The 19,009-nt window shown below is 43.6% G+C and overlaps 1 protein-coding gene across 1 annotated transcript in view; it reads left to right on the top strand.

The window, feature by feature from the left end:
- The window catches only part of Ush2a (usherin), a 663,496-nt gene that overhangs the window by 410,466 nt on the left and 234,021 nt on the right, over window positions 1-19,009 (top strand). The window contains 2 exon segments of the mRNA XM_075987373.1: window positions 15,224-15,393; window positions 15,965-16,109. Of these exon segments, the coding sequence (XP_075843488.1) occupies window positions 15,224-15,393; window positions 15,965-16,109 (315 nt within the window).

A 19,009-nucleotide genomic window follows, 5' to 3' on the forward strand; every position in this document is an offset into this window, starting at 1 on the left:
GAATATATTACTAAAACGCCATTCCGTGGACAGTTTTAAAACTCTCTGGTTTGGCAGAGGCATTTGTTCACAGTGGAACGCTGTCGATGTTATAGAATCCACCGCCATTAGTCACACGAATACGTGGAGAAAGTAGTCCCTGGGATGGCTACCCCAGCGGTCACCTGTGTCTTCAGGTCAGAAAGGAAGAACACTCCTTCATCAGAATCTGAATTTGGGGCCTTGAGAAATGCCTCAGCTGCCTTGTCTTTATACAAGCAGGAAGATGTGAATTTGATCCTGTGGCACCCACACAAACATGTTATCCACGCGCGCACCTTCTTGCGATCCACTGCAGGGAAAGCAGAGAAGGACCGACCGCTGGAGCTCGCTGGCCACCCAGTCTAGCCTGTTGGCAAACTCCATGCTCGGCAAAAGAGTATATCACAAAGAATGAGGTGAAGGGCGGCTAAGGGCACATCATGCTGACCTCTGACCTCCGTAATCCTGCATACATGTTTCACTCATCAGCATACATGTGTATGACTGCCCTTTTCCCCTCCCACACAAACACACACATTAAAGAAAATCTTTAGTAGGAATGTCATGAATATTCTGGTTGACTCTTATGAATTATAGAAGGATGTCTCTCAAATTACACATTTGTTGAAGAAATGGACCAGAGTCCCTGTTGACCCACCGGATCCCCCAAATGCTTCTTCACTTGTTGGTGATTTGATCACAGGGTCTTCCTTGGTGGCTTGGTAAAGAGTCACGAGGGTTTGCGTAGAAGGGACCAGCTGGTGTGTCAGGGGGTGCTGGCTACTGTTTAAAGATTGTAAAACACGATTCATGTGAAGTGAAAGCGTATACTCATTTTCACTACTATGTTGAAAAATAAACTGGCGAACATCTAAATTTTTATTTTCCTTGATGATTCTACCGACTGCTTGCCTCTAAGCCCAGTGACTCAAGTCGGCTCCCCAAAACCCACAGGAAGGAAGGAGAAAAGGGACCTGAGCAAGTTATCCTCTGACCACATACCCCTGCAACAACAGCAGCTATTCTTATTACTTAAAGTGCTTGTGGAAACTGAAGAACTGCTTGGGCAGGATGAGCAGACTGGTGGCGGCCTATTAAATTATGAGTGAGCAGTAATCTGCGCATGAGAGCAGCTGCCTGGGAGCGGGGGCTTGGGTGGGAAAGGCACGGGGTCTCTTCGTCTGCCTCGCGTATCCGCTGTCTGCTCTCTCTGCCTTGGAGAGCCCCTCCCCACAGTTTCTGGACCTTGATGTTTAATTTAACACAAAGGTCTTTGAGAAGCACAGCAGGGGGTTGCTCCTGGCCGTGCTGGCATTGAGGAAATTGAAATGTACATGTTTTTTCTCATTTATCAAAGAAGGGCAAGAATCTAAAGTGACATTTTATATCAAATGAATTATGAACTGTGTACTTTGTACCTAAGGGAACAACAACTAAATTAGGGTTTTAGATAAAAAGGAGAGCATGACAGACAGACAGAAAAATAGGTTTTTAATAAAACATACAGTAATTTCTGGTAGTGTGTCTAACAGCGACACCCTGTCTTGTAGTGGAGGTTGGGAGCGCTTGCAGCCTATTCGGAAATCTGTAAGGTTTAAGTATATTTAAGAGATTCTCACAAAGGATTAAACCTAAATTTAATATGGCATGAGCCTTATAACCAGAGAAATGGTCTTAGAAGTCTTAGGGGGTTTTTGTTTGTTTGTTTTCTCAATTCCTATTTTCTTAGAAAAAAATCAATTGCAAACCCTTAGTTTCTTGGAAAAGACAAGAGTGTAGGTTCTGTGTCAGGAAAATGTCATATAGGATAAAAATGACTTCCGTGAGTGTGTCCCACCCCATCCCTCCTCTGTAGCACCGATACACACACTCACACGCGAGCAAGATATTCTCATTGACGTCCAGGTTTCTAAAATCACAGGGCCTGGTTTAAACCTTAATGTCTGATCCTGTCCTCTATATGACCCTGAGTGCTTTGGAGCATCGTGTGTGGCCCCAGGTTTTCCATTTGTAATGGGAAGAGATGATAAGGCTCACATAGGAAGACTAAGGCTGAAGATTCTGGGGACATGGAGAACACGGCACTGTGACTCTGGCAACTGCCTTGGAGTGCCCAGGCTTCTGCTGACAGTCCGTCCCTGAGGTTAAGGTAGCTCTAGGATTTAACCCTCCAGATGGAAGTAAAGCAATATGGCCAGTGAGCATTAGCCTTGTCATGGAATGTCCTGGGGAATTAGGAACATGTCCTTTCAGGTCACGCTTGCTGCTATGCCCAACTTTATAACATTATAAGGAAAATTTTAATACACTAAGGTAAATAAGTTTGAGTAGTAATAGAAAGCAAGTCTTTTACACAGGTGGGGTGGCATATGCCTTTAATCCAAGCACTGGCCAGGTAGAAATAGGCGGGTCTCTGAGTTCAAGGCCACCCTGGTCCACCTGTGAGTTCCAGGACAGAGGGGGCTACACAGAGAAACCCTGTCTCAAGTACCTCCCCGCCAAAAAACCAACACTAAACTGGAAGCCACATACACACATAGGACCTGATGCAGACCCCCTGAAGGCCCCTTGTCTTCTGCCTCAGGCTCTATGAATTTATACATTTTGATCACTTTGACTTAGAGGACTTTCTTTTCTTGGGGTTCCCCATCTGCTCTGTCTCTTAGACTCCTTCCACTTGCTCTTCCACAAGGTTTACTGAGTCCTGAGGAGAGGGATTTGATGAGGACATTCCACTAGGGCTGAGTGTGACAAGGTATGGATTCTGTCCTGTGGAGTGGGCCTCCAGTCAAATCAGATAGTTGGTTATTCCCACAAGCCTGTGTCATCACAGTACTGGTGTGTCTTGTAGGCAGGACACCGTTGTCAGTCTGAGGGTTTGTGGCTGGGTTGAAATTCTCATACAAAACTGGAGAAGGGCCCTTAGCAAGAGGGCATTGGTTTTAGCATTCTAAATTCCCAAGGGCTATACATGAAAGAGATAAAAGCCCTTAGCAGCAATTCCGTATGTGGTCTATACCAGTGCGATAGAAGGGAACAATTACATGACTAAATTGCTAGAAATAATTATTATAATATCCTGGATACACATGTTCTTTACATTAACTATGCAAGCAACTGTCAGATGGGCTGCGAGTCAGACTAGGCGTATTTTGCCTTCTTGAAAACGTGCTCAGCCTGGGAAATTGTCAGTTTTTATTTTAGAATTTGATTCGAGTTCTACGATCCTTGAGCTGAAATCAATGCCTGTGTTTTCATTTCTTTCTTCTCACTATTGTTTACCTCTCCAAATGAAGAATGTGAAGGTTGCGACCTTGTGAGCTGAGAGGCCTCCTCACCCACTCAGGTGCTGTAGCAAACTGCTGCAGGCTGGAAGGCTTATCAATAACATGAACTTGTTTCTCAGGTCCTGGAGCTGGAAACTCCAAGACCAAGACACCAGTGTGTTTGATGTCTGGCCTGAGCACATTTTCCTCAGACGGAGCTGTCTGCTCACCCTACCCTTCCATGACAGAAAGACTAGAGAGTGCTCTAGAGTCTCTTCCTCTAGACACTGAACAGATTCAAGAGGCCTCTGGGGCCTAAGCTCCTGCCACCCCCTTGTGGTCACCCAGGAGTGGATTCTGCTGTAAATGTGCACAGATGGGGGACACAACCAAATGGAAGTGATGCTTTGCATACGGCCCAAGTCTTGCACACCTAGACCTCATTAGTTAATTGATCAAATATGAGCCTAAATATTAGCTGCAATGATGGTTGTGGTTAACATGAGTTTCTGAAGAAAATTCTTCTGATCCTTCAATCATTAAATGGCCGAAATTTTTCTTCAAAGATGACTTCATTTTAAGTACTTGATTCTCTGCGAGATCAATAGAGTCAGTGACAAGATAAAAGCGTTATTCTAAAACACAGTAGCATCTCTGCTTCCTTGTCCAAGTTAGGTTCACTGCTCTATTTTCTTGTTAGATATATTGAAAGAAGTGTAATTAATTAAATATCCTCTTTTGTTTTTAGTTTACTTTTTATTATTTAGAATAATTTAATATATTTTAAATGTCTCCTTTCTCAAAAGAGTGGTGTGGATATGAGACAGAGCACACTTCTTGAAGTACTTGTGACCCTTTTAACTCCGTTAACCCTCTGCTCCTCAGAGAATTGCTTTAACCCATGTGCGTACACGGACTTAATCTAAAAATAGGATGGAATCAGCCAAATATTATTTTTGTTGTATGTGTTTTTAATTATTTTTCTAATGCATAATAGACTCAAGACAGGGTGTTTATCAAGCAGAAAAGTAGCAATGTTGTATGAAAACTAATTGGATGAAAATTATGATATTCAAAATAATAAGAATACTAAGGTGCTTGGAAATACTGAGAGGAAATCACACGTCAAAAGCAAAGGCTTAAGTCCAGTGCCTGAAATCTAGCAAAGTTCTATAAGAGAAAAGAACAAAACTGGTCAGGTGATTTGAGGTACAAGGCAACCCATGTCTGTGGGTGTTCTGGCCACCCCCTTCAGGGTTTCTAATTAGTCTGACACTGTGACAGTTCTTTCTAGCTGAACAAATAGTGTATCTAATGAAATTCAAAACTCCCTACGTGATCCACCCCTTTGGGGCATTTCCAGTGACAGGAGGGCCCTTCAGCGTGTCTGCTGGCTCTCAGCTGACGCAAACCCTCTCTTAGAGTCCAAGGAAGCAAGGCTTTCATTTCCAAATCACGAAGAGAGCGAGGGAGTAGGCTGCTTGATCCAGTGAATGCTTAAGGGAAGTGGGTTGTTTTTCCTGAAATGATCCACAGCAAATAGCATTCAGAGCCTTCTTATTCTAGTGGCCTGGACCACCTTTGTCCCTCTTTCTGTGTGATTCCTATTATATCCTGTAATTGGGGATAGCTTTATTTCTTCGCCCTTCTGGTTAAACCGTTTGTGGTGAATACACGGCCCTGTGCGTGTATCACAAGACAGTAGTTACTGGATTGAGTCAGGAGGTAGACATGCCCAGTGTGTCCATATTAGCTTTGACAGGTAGTGTGTGCTGATCGTGAGGCTGAGCTTTCAAAGCTCTGAAATGTTGGTGAACTCTTTACCTTCTTAGTGGGAATAGTAAACCCAGCAAACTGGAAACTGAAGGCAAGTCTCGAACCAGCTTCAGTTTTTTTCAGAGGTATATGATCTGAAATCATTCATTCTGTCACTAAGATCATAAATAAGTATTTTTTCTTAAAAATAAAATTCATATAAGCATAAGCTTCCTTCACCAGCAAAGCTGTTGTTTGGCATGCACGCGCATGTGTGTGTGTGTGTGTGTGTTGTGGTGTATGAATGCATGATCTGTGCCCACCCAAGTGTTCTCTTACATGTGGAGAAGCCTGAAGAAGGTGTCCAGCCTACTATCAGTCTCTCCTTATTTTCTTGCGGCAGGGTCTGTTGCTGCCCATGAAGCCAGGCTGGTGGCCAGCCAGTTGTAAGGAATCCTCCTGTCTGTCCTGCCCGTCACCCCCTACCTCCTCATCCCCACCCCACTCTGACAGGACTGGGGTTATAGATTTAGGCAACCATGCTGCTTTTTCCTTGGGTACTTAGAAGCTGTCCTCAGGCCTTCATGCATAAGCCAGGAGCGCTAGCCCACTGACCAAGCCAAGTCTCCAGTCCCCAGACTCTAACTTTCTCCTAAGTCCTTACTACACTGGAGACAGAAGACCTCAAGAAATTGTGGCCATTTCTCAGTAAAGGATAAAATATGTAACTCATGTATCTAGTTCTCTGGGTTTTCTCTGGGACTTTTCTTTCTGGGCCTTCTTAAAACCAAAGATATCTTGATGGATGCAAGAAAAATCCTCTGAACAGTCAGAGATGGGAAGGAGCTCAGAGACCTAATGGCAGAGAGATGAAGAAAGCTCCTAAAATTTTAAATGAGACAATTTAAAGAAAAATAGCCCCTTTCTTCCACATTCACTCATTGTACATTTTTTTCTACCCCTCACGATGGTACTCACACTGTAAACTGTTTCCCTGTGTCCCCATCAGCTCAATGGCAAGGAATAGAAGAAATGATTACCTTTGTGCCTGGGAGGAAGGTCCCACTGGCTTGGCTCAGTCCCTTGAGATTCCATAGAATAAAAAACAAGACCTTGGGTTTCCAGGCAGCTGCTGGAGTCATCCGGGTATGCAGCTCACCCTCAACCTTACCAAGGTCCCCTTCCCTGTCCCACCTACTGCACACGTGGAACTTTCAGAGAACCTTTATGGGTTTATTTAATGATTTGTGTGCATATGCCCACATAGGGATCAGTTAGGAATCCATTTTCTTTTTCTACCTTTTCGGTCCTGGTATCGAACTCATGTTATCCAGCTTGGTGGCAATCACCTTTATCCACAGAGTCACCTCACTGATCACACGTAGAACTTTCATGAGGATTAAGGTGACAATACAGAGGAAGCCTTAATCCAAGGTTTGGCTTATGAAGCTATTCAGTATTACTGAGGGTACTTCCGTGTATCTCTCTTTACCAGCGAAAGTCAAGGCAACAGCCCATCTCAGAAGGAACATCATTTACATCGTCTGTCTATTCAATAACCACGACAACATAAATTCAAGTCTATCAAACTCTGAATTTTGTTCAGATTTCGTTGAGCCAAACCATTATTTTATGAGTTTTTAAGTGACATTTCTAGAACAAACACAGGGTCTTCCCCCAGAGAACTGAGGTGCTGGCCGTCTTGGGTTTTTCCTCTAAGATTGAGTTTTGGTGTCTTCTGGATAGATAAGCCTGGATCTATAGGAAAGTTTGCAATGGCTCAGGCTTATTTGGGCTTGACTTTATTTGACATGGAAAGGGGATCTGTTGTTAAGCTAGGAGTTTGAAACTGTGTGTGTTCTCACAAAATTGCAAGGTCACTGACTTAGCCTTCACTATCCCCATGTATTTTCCTTATTCAGTGATAAGTGGATATTATGTGGAAATCAGAAAAATCTATTGGCTTATTGGCCTCATATTTTAAAACCTGAAATTATCTTCTTAAAACTCAGGGTCTGTTTTAGACCTGTTTTATGTCTATACAATGAAAATATCTCAGGACCACTAAAAGCTTGGTTGCATGTTGGGTTTCGGGCTTTTTGACGTTGACATCCAGGGCCTTCCAAACAGAGTGTCTTGGTGACAACAGCTGCTGTCGGTCTGGGTTTTATGGCGTAAGTTTCTGATTCCTTCCTTTCGTGATTTAGTCCTGTTTCCTGGTGTTATGTTCATAGCCAGACTTGAGTGGAGATCCAGCATGCTGTGAAAGACGAAGTCAGGTCTTCAAAGTAAAGAAGTCAGGTGTGCAAACACAGGCTGCTGTTGACTGGCCTCACAGACATGGCATAGCCTTTTCCAGCTTCAGCGTCTGCATGTGTGGAAGGGGCTCCAAAATAAAGAATGGCAAACTGAATGCCTGACTAAAAACTCAGGCACATAAAAGTATTTATTTTTATGAAAAGAATCTGATTTGAACAAAAAAACTCATCTTTCATTGAAGCTTAATGCTTCAATATTGTAAGCAGTGGCCTCTCATATTTTCTGGATGTAGTGCTTGCTCTGTGTTAAAAAGCACTTGCTGGAACTGGGTAGTTACTGAAGTAAAATTAGAGAAGTCTCCTCAAGCTAGCAGCCCTAGTCGAAATTCTTACTCTGCAATAACCAGTTTTGCGACCTGAGATTAAATATTTAACTCCTATTAGCTTTGCCCTCTTGATCTATGCCACAAAAAGATAAGTCTATGATTTTAGGGCATAATTCTGGGGATTTGGAATGATTATGTTAAAGAGCCTGGCACATAGAATGTGCTAAGAAACTTAGCATGGCTGGGGCTGCTAGCGGCTGTGGAATCTGCTCGAATCTACTTGCCGCTGCACCATGCTGTTCTGTTTGCTCATCCTTGGACTCGAGGCTGACTGTCCGTTGGCCAGCACATCTGTGCATCGCCCATAATTCATATCCTTTTAAATGACATATGGTTCCGAGACTGGAAATCGAGTCTTGCCTTCTGTTTCAATTTGTTCATGACTCAGTGACTTAGTTTATGTGTCTGAACTTTAACTGTCCATTCTAGAAACTGGAATTTAGACATCCTTGCTTCTCTGTAGCTGTTTCAGAGAGAGATGGGGAAGTTTGTTGGCAGTAGCTTTGTACAGGTGCCAGGTTATTCTGCAGTGTATGGGGGTACAGATGGATAAAGAGCCACAGTTTCCTTTTATGTTAACAGGGAAATTTACATAATTTTAAAAACCCTCTAATCTCCAGAGTGAAGAGAAGTTGAGGTCAGAGTCACAATCCCAGTGGAACCAGCGGGGAACCCTGACCTGTGCATGCAATGAGCACAGGAAGATATGTAGAGCCTGGGCTGACAGGAGCTGGAGACCCTGTGAAAGCGAGACAAGCCATTTCAAAGTACACCTGGCGGTGCCTGTACAACCCATGCTCTTTAGAATGTAGCAGTGGGACCCAGAACAGCCCTGGAAGTCTGGAGCTTCTGAACCCCCTGATGCGCTGAGACACCCTTTACTGACTACATGCTTCATGCAGTCGTTCCCGATTACTGTCTTACCTATCACACAGAGGATGGATGACAGAATCCTTTTTAGAACATGTTCTGCCTTCTCCCCCCGCAGCAAGACCCTGCTGTGGAATCATGCTTAATATCACATTTGCAAGCCCATCAAGTAAAGTTGTCTCTGCCAATGACCTCTTGCGTGTGTGGCCTTCTACTGGATAGTGGACAACTTAGCAGTGACTATAGTTCAAGGAAAACTGACTCGCCCATCTCAGCAATCATCAGTTATCAGTCGCTCCTTCCCTAGGGGTGGGACTCCATGCCTATCTCCCCTGTGCATGCTGGGATTTTTGTCTGGTTGAGAATATGCATGGGCATTTCTATGACGATGGTTGAGAGATGTGATAAACTGTGGGTATAACAGTAATTCACTGGCAGACAGTTTTAAATTGTACCCATTTAGCTAAGTAATATTAGTAGGTTATCCACTAGAACTGGTGGCCTAGCGGAAGTCACAGAGTCTTCTCTGTGTTTTGACTTGTGGAGGAGATCTTAAATTAGTCAGAAAGCTGCTGGATATCCTGGTCACTCCCATGACTTTCCTCTCACTATTGCACCAGTGGGCGTGTCTTGCACCACCCAGAGTTCACAGCTGGGTGAGATTGGTGAGAGTTTTTCTGTTCTGATAGCACATATCATGCCTTCCAGCACTGTGAATGCTCGCCAGTAGACATGAAGCTTCCAGCTGAGTACCGGCTTGGCTCCTCCATGTTCTAGGACTCAAGTATGTGTTATCTTAATTTGATGCAGATTAACATAGGTTTCTTTGGCCCCTTAATGCAGCATTTGAATACAGTATTTTGAAACACACACACACACACACACACACACACACACACAGAGGAGACAGAGACAGACTAAGATGTCCAAGATAAATACTGTTGTAGAAGGAAAACTTGGTGAATTCTTTTTCTCTATATACCTTCTTTCTTTACTTTTGACAGACTTAGCAGTCACCTGCATGGAGAAGAACAAACCCTGCATTTGCTGTGTAGATTCAGAGCGGAGGCTTCTATATATGTATAAGGAACAAGGCTTGAGGGCATGTGGGACCTGTCTTGTTTGATTAGGGGACTGATAATTTTTTTTAGTCTAGGTCCAAAAGTCTATTATTTTTAAAGTTTAATAAAATCATGTATTCAAAATTATACCATCTTGACTCATTCAGCATGTGATTTATTTATGGCCTGCTGTTTTCTCTTTTTTGGCCTTCGAAAGAAGGCTGAATTTGAAATTTTATTAAAAACTCCCTTCCTGGGGATTTATAGCTGGGGGTAGCTGTTTTATCCGATTGCCATGTAGAATTAGTATTTACTGGGAAGGGTGCGTTGATTCAGGAGGCTGTCTGTGGCGTGTTTGCCCCGCGAGGGTCATATGAAACTTGAGAGAAGCTTTTTGAGCAACATGGCATCCTGGGGACCATCTATCAAGCAGATAGATACAGGGCCCTCCTGTTAGCAACCAGGCTTGGAGTTATGACCCACCCCCGGTTATTGCTTTCATGCAGAGGAGCCTCTGAGGGAATGGGCCCAGGGTAAAAGGGGCTAAGCAGAGGAAAAGAAGGCTTTCGGGAGGGAGAGCTGTGCAGAAATCATGGAAGATCACCGTGTCTTGGCAAGTGTGTTAGCGGTCTGTATAATTGGCGTGTGAGAATTGATGAGCTTGTGCTTTCCTAGCTGGGCAGAAGAGACCCACTGACACATCGACATTACAGAGTGTTCAGGGCACTCCTGTCCAAACCTGTGCTCTCGTCGCTTCCACGCACTGAGGAATTTCAGTCTGCCTGTTAAAACTCCTTTGCTTTGTTTTGGTTTTTCATATTGAGGGCTTTAAATAAATAAATACTCCTTCACAATTCAACTAATGGTGTATTTCTCAACATAGAAAAATTAGATACAAATAACAAATAAGTGTTATGAATTTATACTATACCTGGTATGTCTTTTAAATTTTAATTTCTGTAGGGTTCATTTTGTATGTGCACACTTGTTGAAAATTAACCAGAGAATATGTATTGAGTAAGAGAAAAATGATTTAACTATTTGGGGTCTCCTAAAATGTCAGGTGGAAAGTCCTTAGCGATGGACAATGGATGTCTTCCCATGCAAAGATTTGAAGCTGTTATTGGATTGTGAGACAGTCATCCCACCCTGTTTCCCAGCCGTGCCGTGCTCTCACTAAGAGAATGACTTCCTTCTGCTGCTCTTCCCTCAGACACCCCATGCACCCCAGCTCTTTGGTATGATCTGATGTCTTTAGCCTTCTCTTTGACTTGCTCAGTGAGAAGTGGAACTCCACAGGGAGAGGGTAGTCCTTGCCATTGACCAATCAGCAGCCAACTGCCTTCCTGCATCTCAGTGTGTGCATCCATTTCTTTTCTACCACGTGTGTGTGTGCACATATTTGGGTGTGTGTGTATGTGTGCACGTGCATGCGTGTGCACATGTGTGTGTGTGTTCCTGCTCTGTTCCTTGTAGTGGCAATTCACTCGTATTTTAATAAATAAAGTTTGCCTGAGGATCAGAACACAGCCACACTGGCCAGCCTTATAGACCAGGCAGCAATGACACACACTTTTAATCCTGGTAGACACACTAGCCTGCCATAGAAACCGGGTGGTAGTGGTACATGCCTTTAATCCCAGACCTAGAAAGGATTATAAAACAGGAAGAGACAGCTCTCAGACACAGTATCATTCTGAGATTCCTGGAGGCAGGATCACCATTTCAGATTGAGGTAGAAATAAGAGCCAGTGACTGGCTGTTTTGCTTTTCTGACCTTCAGGTAAACCCCAATATCTATTTCTGAGTCTTTATTAATGGTGCATCAATTACTTCTCCATTGGTCCTGGAATCTACTTGTGGACATGGCAGACATGGGTCCTGGCGTGTCTTTCTGTCTCCACACAAGACTTGGCTCTGTCAAGCACTCTCTCTTCTCTCATGCTACTGTTTACCTCCCACTAACACCTGCGAAACCCCTCGTCTTTTACTGTACTCTTGCAGTAATCCATCTTGGCTCCTCTTCCTGTTCTGTGAGCCAACATCCTAACAAAGGCAACATACGGGAATAAAAGTGTGTTGTGGCTCACAGGTCAAGGCACAGCCCATCACAGTGGGGAGTTGAGGTAGCCAAAGCATGAAAGTGCTGGTCATATCTCATCCACAGCCAAAAACCAGAGAGCTCTGCATGGATGCTAGCTCTCCCTTTTATATAGCCCAAGATCCCTGTCCAGGGTATAGCCTGCTTACTAAGGGGTGTCCTCCCATACCATTACCCTAGCCAAAATACCTGCTCACACGTGTTCCCAGAGGCCCATTGGCCAGGTGACTCTAATTCTGTCAAACTGAAAATTTAACCATTACTTGCACACTCCTGTGATGCTGCACTTCCGCGTCTTTCCCAGGCCTTGCCTCGATGTCAAGAAGTTCGCTACTTCCCTTTAGAATGAACTCCCCCAATACGGTTGTCAGAGCTCACCTCGTCGGCTCACTCATGCTCCACCCAACCCTCTTGTCCACCTCCTTGTAACAGCAGTGTGTCATGGGTACCCCACCCTGCATCTCTTCCTGGCGGTGCCATTGTACAACTCAGCTTGCCAAAAGCAGAGTTTCACTCCTGGTCCATAGTCGCCAGCACACTCGGCACAGGTGATCAGCCCTTCTTCCTTTGAGCTTTCCTTCCCTGGCACCTAGTCTGAACCTTTTTTAGCTTTTCTTCCCCTCCCTGAGCCCACATTATAGGTGATTCCTGGCTCAGGCTGTAGCCCTCTTCCGGACTTGCCTTCTCTGCCCTCAGTCACTAGCTAATTTCACAAGTCTCAGCCTGAAAAGCCATATCTCCATTGATCCACCATTTCTACCCAGTTATCACAGATCTGGACCACTCCCTAATAACCCGTGGCCCCCTCAGTGCCTCTCAGGAATGATGCTACCAGTCAGTCCGCTGTCCAGGCTGAAAAGAGTAACATTGCCCTTGACTTCCTTATATTCTACCGACAACACACTTCTGACTGGGAGGCAAAGTATTTCCCTACCTTCATCATTACTGCTGAAACAAACAACCATTGTCACCTTGTACCTTATTGTCCCAGCAGCGGTGCCTGCATCTCTGCTCTTCTCTACTCTTCCCATTCCCACCCGATGGTCCTTTTACATTTCCAATCATACCATTTCATTCTCTTTAGCAAACACTTTGCTGCATTTGGGCAGAGAGTCTAAACCTTTCCTGGGACCTTAGACTGTCACTTAGGAGGAAGTCCTGTTTACTCTCCATCTTCTGCTCCAGTCACACTGGCCTTTCAGCTAACCTGTTCATACAGTCAGAGCTTCCTATTCTCCCAGACTTCCTTTTCTTCTCTGCCTCCATTGCTCTTCACAGACACTCTCATGGCTGTCTCTCACATTCTCATAAGGTCTCCACTCAAATATCACCTAAATATATGTCCTTCCTACCATCTTCCTACCGAATCTAAAACGTAATCAAATCAGTAAAGTTGTATACTCTGTAGTCCAATGTGCATTCATCTCTTATGCTGCTACTGATGTGGGATTCCCCTCTGTATGTGAATACCATTGGTTAAAAAAGGACTGCTTTGGCCCTATAGCAGGGTAGAGCAGAGATAGATGGGGAAAACTAAACTGAATGCTGGGAGAAAGGAGGAGGAGTCAGGGAGAAGCCATGTATCCTTGCCAGAGACAGATGCTGGAACTTTAGCCAGTAAGCCACAGCCACATGGTAATACACAGATGAATAGAAATGGGTTAAATTAATATGTAAGAGTTAGCCAATAAGAAGCTAGAGCTAATGGGCCAAATACTGTTTTAAATAATATAGTTTCTGTGTGATTATTTGTGGCTAAGTGGCTGGGAATTATCTAGCAGCCTCCTTCAACATGCTATGGCTGTGTTTTGTTTTATCTTCATTTATTTATGGTTTGGCAGGAGGCCCACATACCTGGAAGTCAGAGGGCAGCTTAGATGTGACCGTTCTTTCCTTCAACACATGGTTCTGAGGATCGAGCTCAGGTCTTCAGGCTCAGCAGCAAGTGTCTCTCCCCACCTCACTGGCCTCCTGTGTTGCAGGCTTTTTATTTAGGGTTCTATTCTCCAGGCTTCTCATCATTTAGTATCCCTTCCTGCATCTTCTTCTTACCTAATCTCTCCATTTACACGTAAGCTCCACAGGGGAGGTGCCTGTTTCACTCAGTACTGCTCTCCCTCCATGGGAAGAACCCTACTTAACCCAGAGCAGAGCCTCCATGAATGTGTATTGAACAAGTGAATGAATTATTGATGAACTCAAAGCCCTTACTGAAGATTGATGAAACATGTAATCTAATTCTTCCCTTCTCATCATTGCCCATTCATTAGCCTCAATGTTCACAGGCAGGGTCTCCCACACTGTAGAGCACAGAAAATCCACAGACTTTACAAGGATACACACACACACACACACACATATATGTATTTTAATGTTGAAAGTGGACCCTGATATTTCATTTGTTTTCATTATAGTGATAACATTATATTACTACAATGTTAGTAAACAACATTAAATAACATGAATTAATAAATAGTATTATAGTTGTAATTAAATTACGCCAAGGGAAGGTTAGCTCAAATGTGGCAATAGCCGTGATGATGAAGATGGTGATGACAATATCAATGATGAAAATAACAAGAACAAGTAATAATTCCTGGAATCAAAAGTAAGATACTCTGTTTTGTACCTACAGAGAAAAATATCCCTGAATTAAAGATAAGAAAACACAGACTCAGAGTCATAGGATGATCTCCCTGAAGCCTCAGAGCTCTGTTTAATCTGCTTTTGAGTCTGTGACAAGTTCTGTAGCAAATGATATGATCAATTCATTCAAATTCTAATTGTTGGGGAAATTAAGTAATCATAATAACCATGTAAAAAGTCATAATTTTTTATAGAAAAGACTTCATTTTTACTTATTACTGCTGTGCCCCAAAGAAACTTTCCAATGAATTCTCTTGATGTTTGAATGATGTGGGGCCTTGTGAAAATCTTTCAGGCTCAGGTGCAGGGGTACACTAAGAAAGGAGTTTAGTTTTTGTATTTTCTTGGGAAGACTCAAAACCAGAATGTGTCATCATTACAGATAAACACAACATTAGCAAACCCCTTAACCTGGGAAGGGAAGTAATGAAGCCCACTGTATCCCGTTAGTGTTAGTGCTCCAGCCAAGGGGACCGCTGGTAACATGAAGACCCAGGTAGCTTCAGCGCCCAGTCTGCTTAGAAAGGGGTTAAATTAAAGGTGCTCGATGTTTGCTTCACCCGATTTTCTTTATGCTGTCAATTAGACAAACAGAAGAAAGTGTGTGGGAACAGCTCTGTGCTCTTTCTTCTTGAAGCTTGGGGGCTGGCTTTTAAGTAGGACGTGCTGACGTCACTGCGGAGTTGAGCAGGGTGGAAGCACAGCGCTTCAGGAATGAAAATGTTAAATTAAATGGACCGTGTTTAACGTCGCTGTTGATTCCGAGGAACAGTTTTCCAGTGTGCGGAACATTTCCACTCCACCCAGCATATGTCCCCCACAGTTTGCTCTGCTCTAATTCATCTGTGTTTCCCGACAGCTCCAGATGGCCCGCTGTCTCCCAGGCTTGCAGCTGCCACTCCAACCAGTCTTCAGGTTGTCTGGCCTACACCAGCTCGCAACAACGCTCCGGGCTCTCCCACAGACCAGCTCCAGATGAGGCCAGGCCCCTCCACCCACAGCTTTCTAGAGTGAGCATATTCCCACCTAGTGCCTCTTCCTATGGGCTGCCTTAAACAATGTCTGCATGGTTTAAATGTTCTCAGAAAAATGAGACCCAGAGGATGGGTCAGTTCTTATGTGCAACAAACTTTGGGTGTCTTTTAAAAGTTCAAACAAAGTAGAACATGAACAAGCAATTTAGTGGATATACATTTGCTCTACGAACTAAAAATATAGTGTTTGTTTATATAGCATGGAAAGTAAGATTTTTTTTTTTTTGCGTTCCTTAAGGCTTGCGTGAGTACCAGTGTCACACACTGGAAGTGACCTGGAACTGGTAAACTGGGCTGAACTGCAAAGATCGTTCCCCAACTGCCCCGCACTGTCCTCATAGCAGAGGCTGTACTTGCAACCAGAATTTGTGTTTTCTGTAAACACAAGACAACAAATTCTTCCCAATGGCTTCTCATTCTGAAGTAGATACAATGTGATGATTTTACTTAAATCTACGTTGGTCTTGCTGAACGCTCTTTGCAGTATGATTTCACTGATTTTTGTGTCTTTGTTTTATTTATTTGCATGTCTAAGCCTGCACAATGGGCATTTCTTTCTCACATAGATTTTTTTCCCCAATCCTTCTGCATCGTTAAGCTATGAAGTGAGTGATCTCCAGCCGTTCACAGTATATGAGCTCCGCTCGGTTGCCACCGATGGCTTTGGCAGCAAACACAGTGCTTGGACTCCACTCATGACTGCAGAGGACAGTAAGTAGGCCAGCTACCCAAAGTCAACATCAGCTACGACAGGGATCCTTAGCTGCCTTACGTTTCCCGAAACAGGGAAATAAACCCCTCCAAATTTCTTGTCACAGAGTGGCAGTATCTCCTCCAGGGTAAGAGGGTCAGCCGTGGTCAGTCTGTACAGAAGAAAGAAAATTATGCACCCAGGAGGATGGAGGGTGGGACCCAGAGACAGAAAGAAGGAAATGTGACAGTTATGGCATGGCAGTGGTCGGTCCTTCAGGACACAGGATACTCTAAAAAGGGAAGGTCTTCCGCACCTTGGCCAAGTGTGACATGCTTTGGGGGACTCCTGGAAGGCAGACAGGGATGAAGTGTTGAGTTGCAGCGTGATAGAGAGGGTTAGCTACGCTTGTGGCTGGAAGCAGGCACCACCCTACTTGGTATATGTACCAAATGTACCCCAGGATAGATGGGTGGGTAGACGATGGGGTGTAGAAAATTAGAGCTAGATTCAAATGCCTTATTCAACTAACAAAGAATCCTTTGCTTTTTTTTCATTGAAAATAAAAATTGAAATTAGTTACATTTGAGAAATAAACATGTAGCTATAGCATTTGTTTTTAAATTAACTACCTCTGCCAAAGCAAACATATCAAGACAGAGGTATAATTTTTTGCCTGTTTGATTTCAGTAAGGTTGGCAATGAGATCAAAGTAATATGGGAAGAAGACATGATGTTTGAACAATGAGCTTTGGGAGTTAATCATGTAGAGTCTTCTCATCGCAGACGTCTAAGGAGTTGTTGCTCGGTGCACATTAGCCGGCCTGGTTTTATAGCCAACAAGCACAGGAGTGACCTTCAGAACAGCTAACCATCAATACAAAGGTATAATATTTAAAACATACTAGCTCTGTATTAAGTAGATTATTTTACCTTCCAATATCCATAATGACTTTAAGTACTTAGTGATAAGACATAAAATGGAACTGAATCAACACAGTTCTCCATCTTTAAAGTTCAGTTTATTTTTTAAAATGCCATTCTGAACAATATAAATACTTCCCCCATTCCCTCCCATTCTTCATTACCGTGGGGAGCAAGCTAGATAATTCACGTGGGTGCATCAAATGCTTTAGTCCCAGGGTGCCACTCCAAACACTTCCAGCACAGAGGGGATATGCACCCCAGATTCAGGAGCCATTGGAGTGTAATCTTCAGGTAGAGCACTGCACACACCCCGGGAAATGAGACTCTGTAGTCGCCAGTATGGTATTCAGGTTTATGGACTGGAAAGCTCACATTCAAAATAGATTTTTTTTCAAAAGACATTTTAAAAATGAAGATAGATATTTAATCACCTTTTTAAAAAATTACCATGCTTGATGTCACTCAATAAAGATTAAGTAAAACTAACTATTCAGTCCTCTGCAAAGGTGATGGCTCAATTGAGCGCCACGTAGGTAGAAGGGGAAAAGGTCCCCCCCTTTTATTCCTTAGTGTATTCTCCACAGTAATCTGCCCACGGTCCTTACTGAATGGTGGGTGGCCATGCTGTGCTGTCCACAGGTAGGGAAGTAGTGCCAAAGCCTGTCAAAATCGCTACATGTTGTTTGTAAGTCCAGCACTCTGTGTTGATCAAATCGGCCTCCCATCGCCTCTTATTATAAGACTAACCTTGTAGATTGTGGGTGGTTAGAATTTTTATGCAGGGACCCTGCCATCTTGGTACCATGTGGAATTAGTGCTTCGTTTTTCATCTCCCTTACGAACAAGTGATATTTGATCCTCTAACAGGCGTCAACTCAGGACTCCAGCCATCACGGCTGTGTAAGCACTTGTGTGAGATGAATGGGAAGTTTCTCCCCACTCTGCATACACACTAAGTCACACACTCAGCAAAGAGCTGGACGGTGGCCACAGGCCGCTGCAAGGCAGTTCCCATTGTACATGGTGACAGTGTGCTGTATATTTGGATGTCAGTGCAGACGGATACTATCTCTCAGAGGAAGTGCAATCGAGCTGACAATGGCTGAATGATTGGCACTGGGCACAAGCAGTTTTTCTGTCAAGGCTACAAAGCATGGCTTAGAAAGCTACCCACGCTGACAGATCCATGCCAGAATCACACTTCAGCCTTGGCGTCTCCTGTGTGCTGGCGTGGCTATCAGTGGAGATGCTTCCCATTCCATCTCACAGAAGGAGACAGAGAAGTCTTCTGGTGCCCATCCTTGAATTCCCTGTCATCAACGGGAGCCTCTTTAGTCACAGACACAAATCTACCTGTTGTACCATAGGTCACCCAAGGCAGTATGCTTCATGTGGTATTTTGAGGCAATGGTATTTATCAATACTATAGCAGGGCTGTGAAACCAGAAAGAAAGACACGCACAAGAGTGACCTTCCTCACTGAGATTATGTAAGACCCAAGAGCGCATGATCAAATGGTAAGGACGAGGCTTCCACTGAATGAGTGAAATTTTGACATTATTAGAAATAACTCTGTCCAGATACTAAGATGCTAGAGCAACCACACATCTTTTGTATTTTCATGGGCGTGTGCCGTATGCGAATGTAGAGACTGTAGATTTGGGGATCATGTATCTTTGAACCTCTGGTTATACAGGCTTAGCATCTTCTGCCTGTGAAACACCTGAAACCAGAGAAATATAAGCAGTGATGATCTTCACCCTCTAACGTCAGTTCTAGGGTGTGAAGAAAAGCTCTCCTGTATGAAAACTGCAAGGCACTAAACGCATTTTTTTTCAATTAATTTGTCATTTACATCAGAAGGCCACCAATATCCTGTCCCATGAATTTATAAAAATCTAGGGTGCAGATGACAAATAATAATAATGCAGCCTTCTCTTGAATATTTTAAATCCCATAAAACATGTGTTAATAAAAGATGTTCATTGCAGCC

Source organism: Microtus pennsylvanicus, chromosome 10 (assembly GCF_037038515.1).
Source record: "Microtus pennsylvanicus isolate mMicPen1 chromosome 10, mMicPen1.hap1, whole genome shotgun sequence".
Taxonomy (NCBI): Eukaryota; Metazoa; Chordata; class Mammalia; order Rodentia; family Cricetidae; genus Microtus; species Microtus pennsylvanicus.